This window comes from Rhincodon typus, chromosome 31 (genome assembly GCF_021869965.1).
Source record: "Rhincodon typus isolate 14 chromosome 31, sRhiTyp1.1, whole genome shotgun sequence".
Taxonomy (NCBI): domain Eukaryota; kingdom Metazoa; phylum Chordata; class Chondrichthyes; order Orectolobiformes; family Rhincodontidae; genus Rhincodon; species Rhincodon typus.
Window position 1 is genome coordinate 21,185,643 of NC_063362.1, and position 20,845 is coordinate 21,206,487.

The 20,845-nt window shown below is 45.5% G+C and overlaps 1 protein-coding gene across 5 annotated transcripts in view; it reads left to right on the forward strand.

Moving 5' to 3' along the window:
* Positions 1-20,425, forward strand: part of LOC109911915 (rho guanine nucleotide exchange factor 19-like) — an 85,135-nt gene extending 64,710 nt beyond the window's left edge. For all 5 annotated transcript variants that reach the window (XM_048615237.1, XM_048615238.1, XM_048615235.1 and 2 more), the window contains 9 exons: positions 2,316-2,448; positions 4,231-4,304; positions 5,845-6,092; positions 9,544-9,704; positions 12,315-12,467; positions 13,269-13,398; positions 13,841-13,915; positions 15,078-15,167; positions 20,258-20,425. In XM_048615237.1, the coding sequence (XP_048471194.1) occupies positions 2,316-2,448; positions 4,231-4,304; positions 5,845-6,092; positions 9,544-9,704; positions 12,315-12,467; positions 13,269-13,398; positions 13,841-13,915; positions 15,078-15,167; positions 20,258-20,425 (1,232 nt within the window). The remainder of the gene's footprint in view (positions 1-2,315; positions 2,449-4,230; positions 4,305-5,844; positions 6,093-9,543; positions 9,705-12,314; positions 12,468-13,268; positions 13,399-13,840; positions 13,916-15,077; positions 15,168-20,257) is intronic.
* Positions 20,426-20,845: the final 420 nt, after the last annotated feature.

Sequence of the window (20,845 nt, forward strand, 5' to 3'; positions counted from 1 at the left end):
TGGCCTGCTGTGTTCATCCAGCTCTACACCTTGTTCCCTCCTAGACTTGATGGCTTCTGTGACCAGTGCACACCCATAGGGGCTAGAGGACCTCCTCCTCAGCCCTTGGACTAATATTTTAATCTAAATTGATAACTTTCTGCTGATAATTTGATCTTTGCTGCAGTGCCACTTTAAGGGGATGTCAATCATTTATGTGGTTGATTTATTTTATTGGTTTTTATGAGTTTTCAAATGGTATAAAATGATCAGATTGTTGTGAAAAACCCATTTGCTGTGCTAATGCTTTCAGGGAGAGGTAAAGCTGCCATCCTTCCCCAGTCTGGCCTACATGTGACTCCAGGTCCACTGCATTGTGGTTGACTCTTAAATAAAAGGTGTAATGAGCCACTGAGTTGTATCAGACTGTGACAGGAAAGAAAGCGCAGTGAGTGAACCTGCACCACATGGACTGCAGTGATTCAACAAGGCAGCTAACTCCCACCTTATCCAGGGCAATTAGAGATGAGCACCTAATGTCAGGCTTGTTGACAGACACTCACATCCCAAAATAAACTTAAAAAAATATTTCTGGGAATGTGCTTGAGCAGATAGGTAAACCCATACAGAAAGCCGGCTGTTATTTTGGGTTTATAAATAAGGGAATACGTGACTAGGACAAGGAAGTAATGTTGGATTTGGATGAGGCAGTGGTTAGGCCACATCTCGTGTGATTTTTGAGCCCCTCATAATAAATAGGACGTTAAACTCCTGGTAAATGTACCAGGATAATGCCAGCACTGGCAAGTTATTGCTACAGGGCTGTTTCCATGGAAACAGGAAAGACGAAGGCGAGATTGAATAGGAACTTGAAACATGTGACGAATTGGAGCAGCGATGATTCTGATTGGGAGGTCAGTGACAAGAAATCAGCAAATTAAGATTTTCTGTAAGAAAGCGGGGAAAGTGGTTGAAAGAAGTGTCTTTATGTGGAGTTGTTATGGAGACGGAAAGCTTCTCCCACCAGGAATAGTGGGGTCAGCAAACTTTATATCTTCTTAAGGAAATGTAATAGAAACAGAGGAAAGTGCGGCAAAGATCGAGGCTGCAGAATTCATTTTGATTTGCTCCAGGAAAGGGCTGGCCTAGATATAATGGATGAGCCAGGCTCTTTCTGTGTTGTAAACATTAATGATGCTGTGCATTGTGGGAACAACTCCCTGCCTGTAGTCAGGGTGTAATTAAGGTGCAGCGTTACTCAGACACAGTGCAGCCATTTCCATTTGGCCCCCTTTGACTCCCATACCACAGCACGCCCCTACTGAGCGACTGGAATGTCAGCAGATCCTTTGCAGCTATCATCCTTGGGTTCTCTAAAAACATCAGGAACAGTCACTAAGTATGTGCTTTGATGTGCCCCCTCTACTTGTTTCCAGTTTATATTTCAGCTTTCTGCTATTTGTGATGCCCTTCTTCTTATTTTGTCTCATTTCTTGTTGAATGTCTTGGAAATGCTGCACATCTGGTCTCACTCAGTGCTAGGGTTTCATTCTAACTCATGTACCTCCCTGTAGGCTTTAACACTTTGTCTTTTCCTCCCTGTAGGTGCGCCTGAAGACCTGCCTCTTTAACCAAACTTTTTATCACCTGTCCTTGTGCCTCCTCACATGCCTTGGTGCCAAATTTAGTTTGATGCCAATGACAAAAAGTTAATGAAACTATGCAAATGCGTATTGTTGTTGTTGTAAAGTGGATGGTAGGTTTTCTCTGCTCTGTAAAGTCACAGGAGCTTCTGTCTCACTCTAGGTTGACCTTGTCGGTGAGTCTAAGGATCAGCGAGTGTACGTTTAGAATAAGGAGTCACAGATTAAGATGGAGAGGACTTTCTTCCCTCAGAGGGTAGGGAATCATTGGAATTGCAGAGGGCTGTCAAGGTTGTGTCGTTAAGTATATTCAAGGTTGAGACAGACACATTTTTAATCTGTAAGCCAATCAGGAGTAATGGGGAAAAGGCAGGAAAGTGGAGTTGAGGAATATCAGATCGCCCAGGCTCTCATTGTATGGTGCAGCAGACTCGATGGGCTGAATGGCATACTTCTGTACATTTTATAGTTTCATGGCTGTGCTGTCTCTGGAACACTGCTTAATCATCTCAAGTATCTGGTTTTGAACAACCTGTCAGAGTCTGCTGCTCACCACTTGGTATTTACATGTACTCCCTCTGCTTAGGGTTTCTCCTGCACTGTGCATCTGTGATGCCAGACATTTGCCTGTGTGGCTGGGTCTTTCGATGTCCTGGGTATCTCATTGTTTCCTTTCTTACATCTTGCTCTCAGGCAGAGAGAGTGCAAAAAAAAAGAGCAAGTCTCTCGTCTCGATCAACAGCAATATGTCTCCAAAGCCACAAAGGAGTGGTCTCATCTTTGACAGTCCTCCACCCAACATGTGGAAGTCAAGCACCGTTCCAAGGTAACATTTGGGCCTCGTTTATGCATCAGCATCTCGAATTGCCACACACAAACAACAGTAACTTGTGAAATTTAAATTCAATTAATAAGACTTTGATTTAGAAGCTAGTCTCAGTGATGGTGACCATGAAACCATCTTCTATTGTGATAGAAACCCATCTGGTTCAGTGATGTCCTTCAGAGAAGGCAACCTGCTGCCCTTACCCAGTCTGGCCTCTGCATGACCCACAGAAATGAACTTGACTCTTGACTGCCCACTGAAATGGGTCAAGCAACAAACTTAGTTCAAAGGCAGTTATAGGTGGGCAACAAATGCTGGCCTTGCCCAGTGACACCCAAGGCCCATGACAGAATAAAGAAAAAAATAACACACCAACTGTTGCAGTCAGATTTAGCAATTTCTCTTGCGGCTGAGATATGGAGTGATCACTCTGATAAACACGTGTGCTCGCGTATACGTACAGACACACACACTCACACTCACACGCGCGTGCACACACACACATGCGCGCACACATACACTCGCACTCTCACTCTCTAATATATACACACACACACTCACGCACACACACTCACTCATGCATATGCACACTCACATACACATACTCACTCACTCACTCATGCACATGCAAACTCATACACACACACGCACACATGCGTGCATATACGCACTCGCACTCTCTCTCTCTGATACACATGCACACACACACTCATGCACTCATGCACATGCACTCACACACACACACACTCATGCACACGCAATCACACACACGCGCACACACACACACACGCGCACACACACACACATTCGCACTCTCTCTCTCTGATATACACACATACACACACTCACTCACTCATGTACATGCACACTCACGTACACGCACACACACACTCATTCACTCATGCACATACACACTCATGTACACACACATGCACGCGCACACTCACACTCACTCACTCATGCACACGCACACTCACTGAGTCACTCACGCACGTGCACACTCACATACACACACGCACACACACACTCACTCACGCAGTTGCACACTCACATACACACACATGCACACACACATTCACACACACACACTCACTCACCCATGCACACGCACACTCTCATACACACACGCGCACCTACGCACATGTGCACACACACACTCGCACTTTCTCTCTCTATCTGATGTACATACACACACACTCTCACACACACTCTCTCACACACATACACACACACACACACACACACACACTCACACACAGTCACACACTAACGCACACACACACAAATCCACTTTCATATACAGACATACACTCTCATATACACACACTCATTTACACACACAGATACACTCATACTCACACGGACACATACATACACAGATTTACACATACTCAGATGTACACACATGCTCACATAACACACACATACCCAAACACATGCATACACACACTCATATATACACACATACACACACACACACAAATGTGCACAGACACACATGCACACACGTTCTCATACACATTCAATCATATATAATCAAACACACACATCCATTCACCATACAGACACTTGCACTCTCTTGTAAACACATTTGCACTCATGCGCAGATACAAATACAGTAACTCCAACCCATGTCAGCATTAACATCAACAATTGAAATGTCAATTATATAGATTTACAGCAGTCAGCAAAACCCGAACAGTCAGTACTTCAAAGTGACACCCTGGCTGTTAGAGGATGATGTTAAATGTGATGTAGAGTTGTTTCTGTTTCTTCGTTCAGGAGAGTGGGGTCAGAAGGGGAATTGAATGCAAAACAGCTGAGAGAAAGGAGGCATTCCAGGTTTCTACTGAACTGTGAGTAAAAATGAATTCACTCCCTCCTTATGGGTATGTTCGGAATTGTGCTGTGTTAAGGTCCCAAGGCACTAGGAGCTGTTCAATATCTTACCAAATTCTCATTCCCTCCTCTTTAAAAGATGCAGATCCTCATTGTGTTTTGCTTTCACAGATGCCCCATGCCATCCATTAACTGAACCCAGTCACAGTTGGCAAGCTGGCCACCCATAATCTAGACTGTTAGCACTCTTGCCTCCAAGTCAGAATTTGTAGGTTCAACCAGGGAAGTGCTGGTGGCGTGGCAATGTCACTGGATTAGTAATCCAGAATAATGTTCCGGGGGTAGTAGGAACTGCAGATGCTGGAGAATCTGAGATAACAAGGTGTAGAGCTGGATGAACACAGCAGGCCAAGCAGCATCAGAGGAGCAGGAAAGCTCTGATGCTGCTTGGCCTACTGTGTTCATCCAACTCTACACCTTGTTATCTCTAATGTTCTGGGGACATGTTTGATGGTGACATTTGAATTCAACAAAAAGCTAGTAAAAAATCACAATCGATTGTCATAAAAACCCATGTGGTCAACTAATTTCTGTTGTCCTTACATGCTCTGGCCCACATGTGATCCTACAGCCACGTGCTGACTTGTAACTGGCCACTCTGGGCAATTAGCGAAGGGTAGTAAATGCTGGTCCAGCCAGTAATGCCCTCATCCCATCAATGGCATTATCTGAAAATGGATTCCCTGTTCACGATCTCAATGCTTTCTTTAGGAAGTATCTGCAATTCCCACATTACAACGGTCACACTGCTTCAACAGTGCTTCGTCGGCAATGAAAGCACTCTGGGTGGTTCTGTCATTATGGAAGATGCTATATACATCCATGTCTTCCTTTCCGTTTCATAGAAAGGTGAAGAACCATGTCCAATTATGTCCTCCCCCCAGATGCCCACATACCCATGTCCTAACAACAGTACTCGACCCTCCCCTAACTCTGGGCCAACTTGTCTGAAATAAACTAACACAGTAATGGCCATAAACCAAGCTGGATCTTCTAGACTGCTTGCTTCGTTTGGGGGTGCAGTTAAATTTTCCGAATTGTTCAGAGGTTAACCAGGGGACAATGGCTTGGTGCATAGAGGTTGACCCAATTCTGAGGAACATCTGTGGCTTTCTGGAGAGGTGGTTGGCAGGACTGGATCAAACCAAGGGGCAGGCCTTCCCAAAGCCGGGGATTGGACAGCATGTGGGGTCACAAGCTCCCAGGTAGCTATGATTGCTCTGCCATGGAGTTCTATTCTCCCTCTTTTTCTGGTGTCACAAGTCTGCTGTCCCCTGCCCTGACTCCCTCCACCCTCCTCTCACAGGGACTGTGAGAAACTGCGAGCCTTGAAAATAGGCTCATGGTGGGGATAATGTTTGGGAAGTGTAGCCCTGGGGAGCTTCTTCTGGAAGGACTTTGCCTGCTCAATCGTGTTCCTGGTTCTGGTTGGTTCACCAAATATAATCTCCAGCGCAGTGCATGGAGGACTCACACCTACACTGGTTTGCGTTATAGCGATCCTGTACCAGGAGTACAGCAATGTGGCGAGTGACCGTGAAATCCAAAGGCAGAAACGGGCCGACACAGTCATCGAAGAAGATGACGCCATCCTGGTCAGCAAGTACAGATCATTACCAAAGAACTCAGGCTGGTCCCAGAGGTCCGTTCGAGGGAACGCATTTGCTCTTTGGCAGGACATCCCGGATGTGCGGAGAAGTGGGCTGCTGGATCGAATGGGCAATGAGCAGCGGAAACTGCAGGAGGTGAGTGAACCGTCTGGGTTAAACACTGTTTAGGCCTTGCTCAGGAACCCAGCAACAGGTCTCATCTGCCCTGCTGTACCAAGGCCGATCACAGCATCCAGACAAAACCTAACCATTCGGGAATATTTCAGTCCCTTTGTTTTTTTATGTTATGCGTTTCATATCTTTTACAGTTTTTTTACCTGTTTCTTCCTGTTTCTGTGTCATTCTCTGATTGTGGAACAGCCTTGGCTGAGGTATATGAACAGGCTGCGAGAAGCTGTGTAGGCCCAGCCCAGGGTCACTTCTTTTCATTCTTCTCTCCAAAATGTTTGGCCGCTCCCTGGAACTTGCCCAATGCATAGCTGGACTTAACAACTTGGGGATGATTTGTGCCGCTGTGACCTTGAGCCAATGATCCTATGACCGATTCTTACATGAATGATTGGGAAATTAGTGTAGGGTCTAACCTCCACCAAAGAGAAAGGGCATTTTTTTTCCCTTCCAATCTTCAGGTGATACGTTATGTCACACCTCTGGAGCAGGTAAGACACAAATCCGGGCCTCCTTGCAGAGACGTATGGACAGAACCATCCTATTATAGACAGGATTTATCTTTAGTGAGCCCAATAATGGCCTCAATTACTGTTAAACAATCACACTTATCCACCAGATTCCGTCAGCCGGGATCGAATTTCATCATGTTTACTATGTCTAGCCCTGTTAGGAATTCCCGGGACCAGGAATCATAGTTGAAGGATAAAGGACTGAGATAAGGAGAAATTTCTTCACCCAGAGAGTGATGAGCCTGTGGGATTCTCTACCACAGAAACTGGTTGCATTAGAAACATTGTGTTTTCAAAAAGGAGATGGATACAGCTCTTGTGGCTAAAGGGATCAAGGTATAAGAGGGGAGGGTGGGATTAGGGATCAACCATGATCATATTGAATGGCTGAGCAGTCTTGAAGGGCCTACTCCTGCTCCTCTCTTCTATGCTTATAGGTTTCAGTGAGATCCCCTGCCATTCATCTAAGCTCCAGTGATTATAATCCTCACTGACCAGTCTCTCTTCATACATCATTTAAACCCATATCTTCAGAGCATTAGAGATAGTAGGAACTGCAGATGCTGGAGAATCTGAGATAACAAGGTGTAGAGCTGGATGAACACAGCGGGCCAAGCAGCATCAGAGGAGTAGGAAAACTGACGTTTCGGGCATAGACCCTTCTTCAGAAATGGGGGAGGGGAAGGGAGTTCTGAAATAAACAGGGAAAGAGGGGGAGGCAGATAGAAGATGGATAGAGGAGAAGATAGGTGGAGAGGAGACACAGGTCAAAGAGGCGGGGATGGAGCCAGTAAAGGTGAGTGTAGGTGGGGAGTTAGGGAGGGGATAGGTCAGTCCAGGGAGGACAGACAGGTCAAGGGGGCAGGATGAGGTTAGTAGGTAGGAGATGGGGGTGGGCTTGAGGTGGGAGGAGGGGATACGTGGGAGGAAGAACAGGTTAGGGAGGCAGGGACAAGCTGGGCTGGTTTTGGGATGCGGTAGGGGGAGGGGAGGTTTTGAAGCTTGTGAAGTCCACATTGATACCATTGGGCTGCAGGGTTCCCAAGCAAAATATGAGGTGCTGTTCCTGCAACCTTCGGGTGGCATTGTTGTGGCACTGCAGGAGGCCCAGGAGGGACATGTCGTCTGAGGAATGGGAGGGGGAGTTGAAATGGTTCACGACTGGGAGGTGCAGTTGTTTAGTGCAAACCGAGTGTAAGTGTTCCGCAAAGCGGTCCCCGAGCCTCCGCTTGGTTTCCCCGATGTAGAGGAGGCCACAACGGGAACAGTGGATAAGTATACCACATTAGCAGATGTGCAGGTGAACATCTGCTTGATGTGGAAAGTCTTCTTGGGGCCTGGGATAGGGGTGAGGGGGGAGGTGTAGGGGCAGGTGTAGCACTTCCTGCGGTTGCAGGGAAAAGTGCCGTGTGTGGTGGGGCTGGTGGGGAGTGTGGAGCGGACAAGGGAGTCACGGAGAGAGTGGTCCCTCCGGAAAGCAGATGAGGGTGGGGAGGGAAAAATGTCTTTGGTGGTGGGGTCGGATTGCAGATGGCAGAAGTGTCGGAGGATGATGCGTCGGATGCGTCATCTCCCAAACCATCCACAACCTCATCACCTCAGTTGACCTCCCACCCACAGCCTCCAACCTCATCGTTCCCCAACCCTGCACCGCCTGCTTCTATCATCCAACACATCATCCTCCGACACTTCCGTCATCTGCAATCCCACCCCACCACCAAAGACATTTTTCCCTCCCCACCCTTATCTGTTTTCCGGAGGGACCACTCTCTCCGTGACTCCCTTGTCCGCTCCACACTCTCCACCAGCCCCACCACACACGGCACTTTTCCCTGCAACCGCAGGAAGTGCTACACCTGCCCCCACACCTCACCCCATCGCAGGCCCCAAGAAAACTTTCCACATCAAGCAGATGTTCACCTGCACATCTGCCAATGTGGTATACTGTATCCACTGTTCCCGTTGTGGCCTCCTCTACATCGGGGAAACAAGCGGAGGCTCGGGGACCGCTTTGCGGAACACCTATGCTCGGTTCGCACTAAACAACTGCACCTCCCAGTCGTGAACCATTTCAACTCCCCCTCCTATTCCACAGACGACATGTCCATCCTGGGCCTCCTGCAGTGCCACAACGATGCCACCCGAAGGTTGTAGGAACAGCACCTCATATTTCACTTGGGAACCCTGCAGCCCAATGGTATCAATGTGGACTTCACAAGCTTCAAAACCTCCCCTCCCCCTACCGCATCCCAAAACCAGCCCAGCTTGTCCCCACCTCCCTAACCTGTCCTTCTTCCCATCTGTCCCCTCCTCCCACCTCAAGCCCCACCCCCATCTCCTACCTACTAGCCTCATCCCGCCCCCTTGACCTATCCATCCTCCCTGGACTGACCTAATTCCTAACTCCCCACCTACCCTCACCCTTACTGGCTCCATCCCCGCCTCTTTGACCTGTGTCTCCTCTCCACCTATTTTCTCCTCTATCCATCTTCTATCTGCCTCCCCCTCTTTCCCTATTTATTTCAGAACCCCCTTCCCCTCCCCCATTTCTGAAGAAGGGTCTATGCCTGAAACGTCAGCCTTCCTGCTCCTCTGATGCTGCTTGTCCTGCTGTGTTCATCCAGCTCTACACCTTGTTATCTTCAGAGCATTAGCTTGGATTGCCCAGTCCTCAGGCTGGGGATCCCTTTAGATTCAGGCTATCTTCCTCAGTTCTTCCTGATGACACTGCCCTCTGCTGATTCCTGCTAATGGGCATTCTCCCCTATTTTACTGTCCAACTCATTTGCGTGGCATTTTTCCAACATTTTTCTGCCTTTTGCCTCTGTGCTTGTGACCCTGGGTTGAGTTTGAGTTGCTGTGTAAATCTGTGTTGAAATTCCAGTTGCAACCTCTGTGTCCAATAGGCCAAATTTGAACTGGTCACTTCGGAAGGATCCTACCTTCGGAGTCTCACCATCGCCGTCGAACATTTCCATAACTCCAGGGAGCTCCAGGGATGTCTCAACATTCAGGAAAAGCAGTGGCTGTTCTCCAAACTGCCCGATGTCAAAGATGTCAGTGAAAAGTAAGGCTTGTGGCGATCAGTGAAAAGAACTTAACCGATTTGACCATCTCCCATAGACATCGGGATTAAGATCAGGAACAGCCCATTCCTCCAATTGCACTGTTACTAAAATCTTTTCCGCATGTGGAACCGAGCCATAGAAACCAGTAGGAGGCACTGCAACTGACCTGGGCAGCACAGTGGATGGGTGGCATGGTGGCTCAGTGGTTAGCACTACTGCCTTACAGTGCCAGGGACCCAAGTTCAATTCCACCCTTGGGTGACTGTCTATGTGGAGTTTGCACATTCTCCCCATGTCTGTGTGCGTTTCCTCTGGGTGCTCCGGTTTTCTCCCACAGTCCAAAGATGTGCAGGCTAGGTGGATTGGCCGTGCTAACTTTCTCATAGTGTTCAGGGATGTGTAGATTAGGTGGGTAACAGGGGGATAGGTCTGGGTGCGATGCTCTGAGGGTTGGTGTGGACTTGTTGGGCCGAAGGGCCTGTTCCAGCACTGTAGGGATTCTATGATGAACAAGTCAGCCAGTGTTTCTGTTAGGAGGGGACAGGATTATGTGATGCTGTTTGCAACCAAATAGCTTGTTGATGCTCAACATCCAGCTTTTGGAATTGAGTGGGTTCTGAATGAAGCTACCCATTGAACCCTGTGCCTGTGAATCCATTTCCATGTGCAAGGAGACCCCTGCAGGAGTCGGGTTCAGGGTGGGGGCTTGGAATAATTCAAGGGGGATATGTAGCCTGGTTTGTTTTTCTGTGCATCACTGGCAAAGCCACAAATGTTGCCCATCTCTTGAACTGAATGATTCAGTCAGCTTTCAGAGGGCAATTGAGAATCCACCATATTGCTGGAGTCATGTGAGGATAAAGATGGCTGATTTCCTCCAATAAAGGGCATTAGTGAGCCACTCTTTTATATAAAACAAATCAGTGATAATTCCATAGCATCACTGACACTAGCTTTATACACCTAATTTGTTTAATTCCAGCAGCTGTCTGGTTGGATTGGAATCCATTTTCCCCAATTATCAATCTGAGTGTTTGAAATGGCTAGCACAGTGATCTTACCCCGTTTGATAATAATTTCCTGAAGTCAATTAAATGCAACAACTTTAGCCAGAACTGTACAAAGCACTAGTCAGACCACAGCTAGAATACTGTAAACAGTTTTGGACCCCATATCTAAGGAAAGATATACTACCATTGGAGGCAATCCAGAGATGGTCCACTAGACTGATGTTAGACATGGAGAGACTCTCTTATGAGGACAGATTGAGTAGATTGGGCCCTGAAACATATGGGATTCTTAGAAGATTTGACAGCGTAGATGTGGAAAGGCTGTTTCCCCTTGTGGGAGAATTTAGGACCAGAGTGTGTAACCTCAGAATGAGGGATTGCACATTTACAGGAAGAGAACAGGGAGAATTTCTTCTCTCAGAGGGTTGTGAATCTGTAGAATTCTTTACCGCAAAGGGATATTGAGGCTCGGTCATTGATTATATTCAAGGCTGAGATAGACAGATTTTTAATCAGGAAGGGAATCAAGGGTTATGGGGAAAAGGCAGGCAAGTGGAGTTGAGGATTATCAGATTAGCCATGATCTCACTGAGTGTGGAGCTGATGGGCTGAATGGCCTGCTCTGTTCCTGTGTCTTATGTTGTATGGTATTAATGCACGTGATTAAAATATCACAACCAGAAATAATCCAGAGCAGTTTCACCTGTGATACTTCCCTCGCTGTTTATAGCATGAAGCTAATGTACCGAGTTGACTATAAAGAATTAAACTTTAAACAAATAATGTTGACCAGACATTGAGATGAAAGCCCTCATCAACACTTGAAATCAGTATTTGCAATAAATGTTTTATGTGATGTGGCTATCATATCTGCTCAGTGAGATGCTGTCTGCTGGACAATCTGCTGGACAGTGTTTGTGCTGTTGCTCAATATTATCAATGGAGGAGCGGGTGGTACGGGAATACAGATACCTCAAGCTTCCTAATATGCAGCTGTGGCAGAAGAATGGCATGTAGCCGCTGGATATAGTGCCAGACACCAGGGTGCTGGGTGCTGCCATCTCAGTGCAGAGCGGTCTGTATCCTGTCTACGGTTCAGCATGGCTGGGTGCAGGGAGAGACAAGACTCACAGAGAATATGCCAACCTGCCTGACCGAGGCACCTCTGCAAGTGACAGACAAGATCAGGCCCAGTGTCAGTTCACCCAATCAAAAAGTGGGACCGACACGTGGACCCTGTGTTAACAGATAATTGAGTGTGGATTAATTTACTGAAGAAGAGCAATGATGGGAGCAGTTTAACAAGAGACTGTATTTTCTGTTTGTGGAGACAGACAGCTTTAAAGGTGAGGCTGAGAATGTGGGTATGGTAGATCTGAGGGAAGTGGAAAAGAAGGTGGACGTACGGGATTAGAGGTTGAGAACTGATGGAGGTTGACTGCACTTTTTAAGTCTAACGACAAATATCTACAGAAACCAATGTTCCATTTATCTATTAGTTTTCGCTCTAAATACAGTTACAACCAGTGTGTTAGCCATTCTATTCCTTGTTGGTAACTAGGGGCCCTGGCTCCGTCTTGTCTACTCCGTTGTTCTCAGGTTCCTGCAGGAGCTGGAAGAGAGGCTGGAGAAGGATATCTTGAATTTTGATGTGTGTGACATTGTGCTGGCTCACTGCCCCGCCTTCAGGAGAGTCTATGTGCCTTACGTGACCAACCAGGCATATCAAGAACAGACTTACCAGCGGCTGCTGTACGTGTGAGCGTTTCTTTCATGCAACAAGAGAGCAGCTGAGCCTTCACTTTTGCACGATTGACTTGCACAAAGTAATGGGAGGTTGGGACGGCTCAGTGATTAAATGTACCACCCGTTGTGACCCTGAAAGGAGAGACTAGAAGGAACCAAGTATGATCTCCTGTCTGTGCTATTAACTTAATGGCCCAGGGTAAGAAGGGGAAAAATCACTGGGCGTTCATAGTTGTAAACACAATCCACTAAGTCCATCTAGACAGTGGAGATGTGGTTTGAAGTCTTGCTTTGAAAGAGAAAGCAAAACTAACATTTAAATAGAACTTTTCATAATGACCAGATGCCCAAGAGAGCTTTACAGTCAGTGAACTACTTTTCAAAGTGTGATCACTGTTGTAATGTGTAAGCCCCGGCAACCAACAAGTACACAGCAAGCTCCCACAGGCAGAAATGTGATAATGATCAGATAATTTTTTTTCCCTGATCTTGACTGAGGAATAAACATTAGGCCAGGACACTGGGAAGAACAGGTCTCTTCTTCACGGTAATGCCCTGGGATCTTTTACAACTGCATGAGCAGATAAAGCATGCCTCAGTTTAACATCTCATCTAAATTCCAACACCTCTGACAATGGACTGGAGTGTCCAAACATGACATTTTGTTCTCAAGCCCTGAAGAGGGGTTTGAAATGAGAGAACACGGTGACTCAGAATCCAAGTGTGATTTGCAGTGGGCTATGGATAACACACAAACATGGCCAGGGGCACGTAGTGACTGAATTTTTCTCTGGATCACCCCTGCAGGCAGGAGAATTCCAGGTTTTCCAGTATCTTGGCCAAGCTGGAAGAGGATCAAGTTTGCCAGCGACTGCCCCTCACCTCATTTCTAATCCTGCCATTCCAGAGGATAATGAGACTGAAGATGTTGGTGGAGGTAAAAGGCCAATATTATAAATCTTCATAACAGAAAAGATGCTATATAATAAAGCACTAAAGCTGTAAACCCATAGAATCTCACAACACTGTAGGGGCTCATTCAGCCCATTGTAATTGAGCTGACTCCTCGAAACCGCGATTCTATGACAAGTTCCATTTGTCTGCTTTTCCCCCACAGCCCTGCAAATCTCTCCTTTAACATACATGTCTAATTCCCTTTTGAAAGTTAGTATTGAATCTATCCACCGGCCTTTCATATAGCACATTCTAAACAGTAACAACTCATTGTGTACATTAAGTTCAGCTCATCTCCACGCAACATCTCTCATGGTTTTGCACATATCTATTAAATTTCCCCTTTCACTCTGTGCTCCCAGGTAAACAGATCTCACTCCTCTCGTCTCTTGGCTTAACTGAATGATGATCCCTCTGTATTACAGAATATATTGAAACGTACCAAACAGGGCTCCCAGGAGGAAGAGACAGCCACAAAGGCCTTCGACAAACTCAAAAAGGTGAAAGGCTTTGAATTTAAACGTAAAGTAGACACAGGACGGGAAGTAGAGAGTTGGAAAGTACATTGAAATCCGGGTGAGATCCAGGCCAAGGCTTGCTACAACTGTAGAAGGTATTGGTGAGATTGCATTTGGGGTACTGTGTATAGTTTAGAACACTTTACCTATGCCTGGGTATCCATTGGAAGCCAGTCAAAGAAGGCTCCATGGACTGATTCATGGGATAAAGGCACTGTCTTTTGAAGGTTGAATGAGTTGGCTCTTATACATTGAAATTTAGAAAGATGAGTGGTGACCTCACTGCAACATGTAGAAGTCTGAGGGAGCTTGACAGAGTAGATACTGAGATGCCATTTCCCCTAGAATTAAGAAACACAGTTTCAAAACAAGGAATCTCCCATGTAAGATGGAGATAAGGAAGAATGTCTTCTCTTAGGGGGGTCGTTGTTCTTTCAAATTCTCTTCTGGGTCATTGAATATGTTCGAGGCTGAGTCAGGCAGATTTTAGATTGACTAGGGAGTTGTGGATTCTGGGACGGTGATAGACAGGATGTTGAAACCATAACCAGATGCACCATGGGCTTGTTGGGTCATGGGGGTTGGGGGGCTATGGCCAACACTTATTGCCCATTTCTGAGGGTCGGTGTGGGCTTGTTGAGCTGAAGGGCCTGTTTCCACACTGTAGGGATTGTATGATTCTATGATTCTAATTACCCAGAGGGCAGTTAACAACATTACTGTGGGTGTGGAGTCACATGTAGGCCAGGTAAAGTTGGCACATTTCCTTCCCTGAAGGACATTAGTGAACCAGACACATTTTTATGTTAGTGACTACCTTGATTTTTCTTTCAAATTACAATTCTTTTTTTAAGTTGAATTCACCATCTGCAATAGTAGGATTTAAATCATATCCTCAGAACATTAACCTGGGGTTCTAGATTGCTTGTACAGTGACATTACCAACATGCAACCATTTCCCCATCTGGGTGCCGCAATTGAGAATTCACATTGCCTGACAGGTGGGTGTTGAGAATTCAGGCCAGGATTGGATGAGGAAGAATTCAATCTTTGTTAATGTAATCTGGGGCCTATAAATTTAAGCACAGTTCAACCCAACAGAGAATAAGGAAGGTGTACTGACTGTAACCTCTTTCTCTATCAGCTGACACAAGAGTGTAATTCTAGTGTACAGTCAATGAAGAGGACAGAGGAACTCATTCACCTGAACAATAAAATCCACTTTGAAAGTAAGGTAAGCTGCTGTGTACAAAGGACACTGATCGCCCATAAATACGGAGGGGGAGGGTCACCTGGACATTTCTATTGTAAGAATGGCAGCTGCGGCCAAGGCACGGTGGGGCAAAACCACTGTCTGATGTCTTCTTGCTGAAGTTAAACAGGGTACATTCAGTTATCCGATCCTCCTAGAGCCTCAAATGCATGTAAATATAGTTTGGTTCAAGTAAGAGATTGGTTTGTTTGGATACAGTCAAAATTCAATGTTTTCTGAAGAAGGGTCCCAACCTGAAACGTCAGCTTTCCTGCTCCTCTGATGCTGCCTGGCCTGCTGTGTTCATCCAGCTCCGCACCTTGTTATCTCAGACTCCAATGTTTGTTTGTTTCCTTGATATGCTACTGTACAAAACTAAACTGCGTTTGTGACTAGGTACATATATAAAGAGTGTGGAGCTGGAGGAACACAGCAGGCCAGGCAGCATCAGAGGAGCAGGAAAGCTGCATCCTTAGAAGAGGCTTGGCAGTGGGGTTATAATTCACTCAGAGATAGCAAGAACTGAAGATGCTGGAATCAAAGATAACACCGTGCGGAGCTGGTGGAACACAGCAGGCCAGGCTGTATTCCTCCAGCTCCACACTGTTATCGCTGACTCCAGCATCTGCAGTTCTTACTATCTCTACATATATCAAGGTATTTTTTATGAATGAAGTATATTTTTTGAAATAAGAAAAGCTTCTGTTGCAAGTGGGGCTCACAGATATTTGAATAAGATTGTCTGAGCAATCTGTAATTGACGACAGGAGGTTTGTGACTGCGAGTGAGCCAGGCATGACAGTCGAGAAGTTAGAAAGGGAGGAAGATAAGGTCTTGTAGTTCTGCAATCAGTTTGAGGTTCTTGCAGCCCATGTGGATGAAAGGGATGGCTGCAGGGAAGATGCGTTGACTGCACTGTGTTACAGGTAGCTATTCAAGGGGAAGGGGGAGGGAGGAATTAATAGGAATGTAATGATAGCAGAGAGCAGTATAGTCAGGAGGGAGCAAGAGTCCAGGTAGCAGTGTTGCCTGCCCAGGGTTAGAGTGCACGACATCTTCTATAGGTTAATGAGAAATTCACAGTTGGAGGGGAAGGATCCAATTGTTATGGTACATGCAGGGACCAATGACACAGGTAGGATTGCAACAATGTTCTGCTTTGAAAATATGAGCAGATGATAGCTGAATTAAAATGCAAAACCTCATTTAAAACCAAAAGAACTGCGGGTGCTGTAAATCAGAAACAAAAACAGAAGTTTCTGGAAAAACTCAGCAGGCCTGGCAGCATCTGTGGGGAGAAATCAGAATAAGTGTTTCGGGTCTGAGCTTTTCGAGCAATTTCTGTTTTTGTTGCAGGACTTCAATCTCTGGAATATTACCTGAGTCATGAGCAAATTGGTGTCGGGTAAATAAGATTAGCGGGTCAAAAATGTAGCTCAAAGATTGTTGCAGGAGAAATTGGTTTTGATTCATGGCATTGGCAGCAGAGGGAGTTGTACCAGTGGGACAGTCTTCGCCTGAATGAACTGTGCTCGGCCAGTGTTGTGCAAAGTGGTGTGACTAGACTGGTCAGGGACAAGGGATCAAGTAAAAGAAGATGTGATAAATTAAAGGCAAGACAGCAAAGTAGCCCTAAGGGAATTGATAATCTGAATGTCGCAGGAGGGGACAAAACATACAAACCCAACAGTGACCAAATAGATTGCAAAAATAATGAAAAGATGGAAGGAAAATCACTCTATCTGAATGCACACAGCATTAGCAGAAAGGTAGATGATTTGACAACACAAATGTAAATAAACACGTTGGATCTAATAGACATTCTGTCTGTCTGGCTGCAAGGTGACCAAGACTGGGAACTAAATCTTTAAGGGTATGCTAGAAGAGGCAAAAAGGAAACAGAGGTGGGTCGCACTGTTAATTAAGGATAAAATTAGTACATTCATGAGAGAAGAGTTTGGCTGGGGAGGTCAGGTGTAGAATCTGTTTGGCTGGAACTTAGAAACTGCAAGGGGCAGGATACATTTGGTAGAAATTGCTTCCAGGCCACCAAACAACAGTGGCAATATAAAGTATGGTGTAAACCAGGAAATCAGAGGAGTATGTAACAATGGGGGAACAAACTTACATTGAGACTGGATAAATCTTATTAGCACATATTCTATGGAGGATGAGTTCTTGGGATGTATATGAGATTTCCTAGAAACAGTATGTTGAGGAACCAGCTAGAGATTGAGTAATTTTAGATCTAGTGTTGTGCAATCTTGTTGTAAAGTACGCTGTATGAAAGAGTGATCATAATATGGTTACATTTTATATTAAGTTTGGAAGTGATGTGGTTCAATCTGAAATTAAGGTGTTAAGTTTAAACAAGGGAAACTATGACAGTAGGAGGGGTAAATTGACTGTGGTGAATTGGGAAACTACATTAAAAGGTACAATGATAGACAGGGAATAGTTAGCAATTAAAGAATTAATATATGTTTACAACAAATTGACATTCCTTTAAGGTTCAGAAACCAAATAGGATAAGTGATCGACAACAGCTAGCATGTTAACGATTGTATTAGTTCAAAGGAAATGGCTATAAAGTCGTCAAAAAAGTAGTAAACCTGAATATTGGGTACAAGTACTGCGTATAATTTTGGTCGCCCTGCTATAGGAAGGATGTTATTCAACTGGAAAGGGTGCAATTCGATTTACAAGGATGTTACCAAGATTGGAGGGTTTGAGTTAAAAGGAGAGGCTGGATAGGCTGGGACTTTTTTCCTGCAGTATAGGAGGCTGAGGTTTATTAAAACCATGAGGGGCATGGGTAAGGTGAATAGCCAAGATCTTTTCTTGAGGGCAGGGGAGTTCATAACTAGAGGGCATTGATTTAAAGTGAGAGGGGAAAGATTTAAAAGGGACCTAAGAGGCAACTTTTTAACACAGAGGGTGGTGTGTGTATGGAATGAGCTGCCAGAGGAAGTGGTAGAGGTGGGTACAATTACAACACTTACAAGACATTTGTATAGGTACATGGACAGGAAAGGTTTAGAGGGATGACTCTATACTGGCATGGATTGAGAATTGGTTAATGGACAGAAAACAAAGTATGAATAAACAGGTTGGCAGGCTGTAAACAGTGGGATATCAGAAGGATCTGTGCTTACAGCTCAGCTATTCATAATCTATATCAATGCTTTGGATGTGGAGATCAAATGTAATATTTACAAGTTTGCTGATAACATAAACCTATGTGCAAATATGAATTAGGAGGAGATGCAAAGAGCTATCGAGCGAATTTAGATAGGCTGAGCGAGTAGCAAGAATATGGTGGATGGAATGAAGTGTGGAAAAATGTGAAGTTTTCCACCTTGGCGGGAAAAATAGAAATTGCAAGTAATTTTTTTAACACAGAGAGACTGGGTATTGTTGATGTCTAAAGGGACCTGGGAGTTCTTGTTTATAGGTCACTGAAAGTTAGCATTCCCATGATGCAGCAAACAACTAGATAGTCCCATGGTATGTTGGCTTCTATTGGAAGAGGGTTTGAGTATAGCAGTGAAGTAGTCTTGCTGCTATTGTATAGAACCTTGCTAAGACCTCACTTGGGTATTGTGTACAGTTTTGGTGTCCTTTCCTAAGGAAGGATATACTTGCCATAGACAGAATGCAATAAATATCCCTCAGACTGATCCTTGGGATAGTGGAATTGTCCTCTTTTGGGAACTTGGGGAAACCAGGTCTATATTATCTGGGAGAGAAACAATGCCAGAACTAGGGATAGGCTATTTAAGACTGAGGTGAGGAGGAATTTCTTCAGTCAGTGGGTGGTGAATCTTTGGAATTCTCTACCCCAGGTCTGGACATTCAGACCGTGAATATTTTTGAGACAGAGGTTGAAAGGTTTCTAGATATTAAGGATATTAAAGGACATGGGGATACACCAGGAGAATGGAATTGAGGTGGAAGATCAGCCTTGATCTTATGAGTAGTACAGTGAGCTTGAGGGGCCGAATGGCTACTCCTGTATTCCTTTGTACTACGTTTGCCCATTGTAGCCATGCTGCCTGTGGAGTGCTCACAGGGAGGGTGAGAATAATCAGGTGCCATCCTCCAATGCCAAGTGAAAGACGGGAGGCTGAGCTGCTGCTCGAATGGCTGCCAGGGGCCAGACCCAAGGGAATTCACAAGAGGGAAGACTTCCAAGCGCGTGTCCATGTGTTTGTCCACCAATGGAGCTGAGACAGAACACGTTGGCTGCGCTGTGAGAGAGACTTACTGGCAACATTGAGCACTTCGAGTGCCTGAATAATACAGAGTAAAACCTGCTCCTGCAATGCAGCTTAACTTCAAAATTAGGCCCTCTGCTCCCAGACTTCCGCCTGACACCAGTCAATCTTTCTGTTGTCTCAGACTAACGCTAACAGGTTAGCTCAGTTGGTGGGATGGCTGGTTTGTGATGCCAACAGAGTCGGTTCAATTCCTGCACTGACTGAGGTCACCCTGCCTACTGGGCATTGCCCCTCACCACCAGTTGTCTGTCTCTCTCTAATGAGAGAACAGTTCTCTGGGACTATGATGGCTTTACCTTTACTACAAGTCACAATGCAGAAGGGCTCAGATGAGATTTGAACCTGCCTCTTCTCACATCTTGACTCAATGAGAGCTCCGAAAGTAAGAATTGTACCCTTATTCCAACAGGCTGCCCAGCCAACCTTTCTGAGCAAGCTGCCAATTTTGTAGTGAATTAAGGGGTTGGTTTGAGTTGGTGGTAAAGCATCTGCTAACGTGCGATTGAAACTGCTGAGCTGATTATAGCCTGAGAACCAACTGACAGAGGGGAATACAGCTCATCAGATTCAGACTCAGTTCCTAAAGTGAAAACTAAAAACTCCTGCCCGCTGCACAGTTGCTGGAGAAATGTCTCATTTCCAATAAACTCGCTGTCATTTTGGGGATGAGAGGCCAGAATGATTTTACTTCCATTTTGTGGATGAGCCCAGTGGATGGCAGTAGATAGTTAAGGATCTTGTTGAGAGTTGTCATGGATTTCTGAGTTTGGCGTTCTGTCTCTCTTTCCACAGATTTTCCCACTGATCTCTCAGTCCCGTTGGCTGGTAAAGCATGGGGAACTGACTGAAGTGGATTCCCAGGTCAATAACACCACCGGGTCGAAATTCAAGCTCTCCACGAGGCCCATTTACCTGCACCTCTTCAATGACTGCCTCCTGCTTTCTCGAAAAAAGGAGTAAGTTTGCCCTCCATTACGAGGCGCTGCCGTTTGGTAATACCCCCGGCTGCTTCTTCTGTCCTGACCTCTCTCACATTTCCCTTTCCCATTGCTTTTGAACCATCCTCCTCCTCTTTGCTCCAGGTCATTGATGAAAATTAGTTCCTTATATCCTGTCAGGAGACAATACTCACTTGACATCAGCAGATGGCAGCACGTAGTTTAAAATCTCAAACGGGTTTAGAGAACAAAAGAGATTATTTTACAAAAAACAAGGCGAGCAGCCGAGGGCTTTGGTAAAGGGAGCAATGACTAAATGAGGAAGAATCTGTTTTACACAGAAACGGGTTAGTATCTGGAATTGTCAACTCCCTGAGAGAGTACTGCAGGTAGGTCCACTCTCTCACTCACACCCACCGTCCACTCTCTCACTCACACCCAC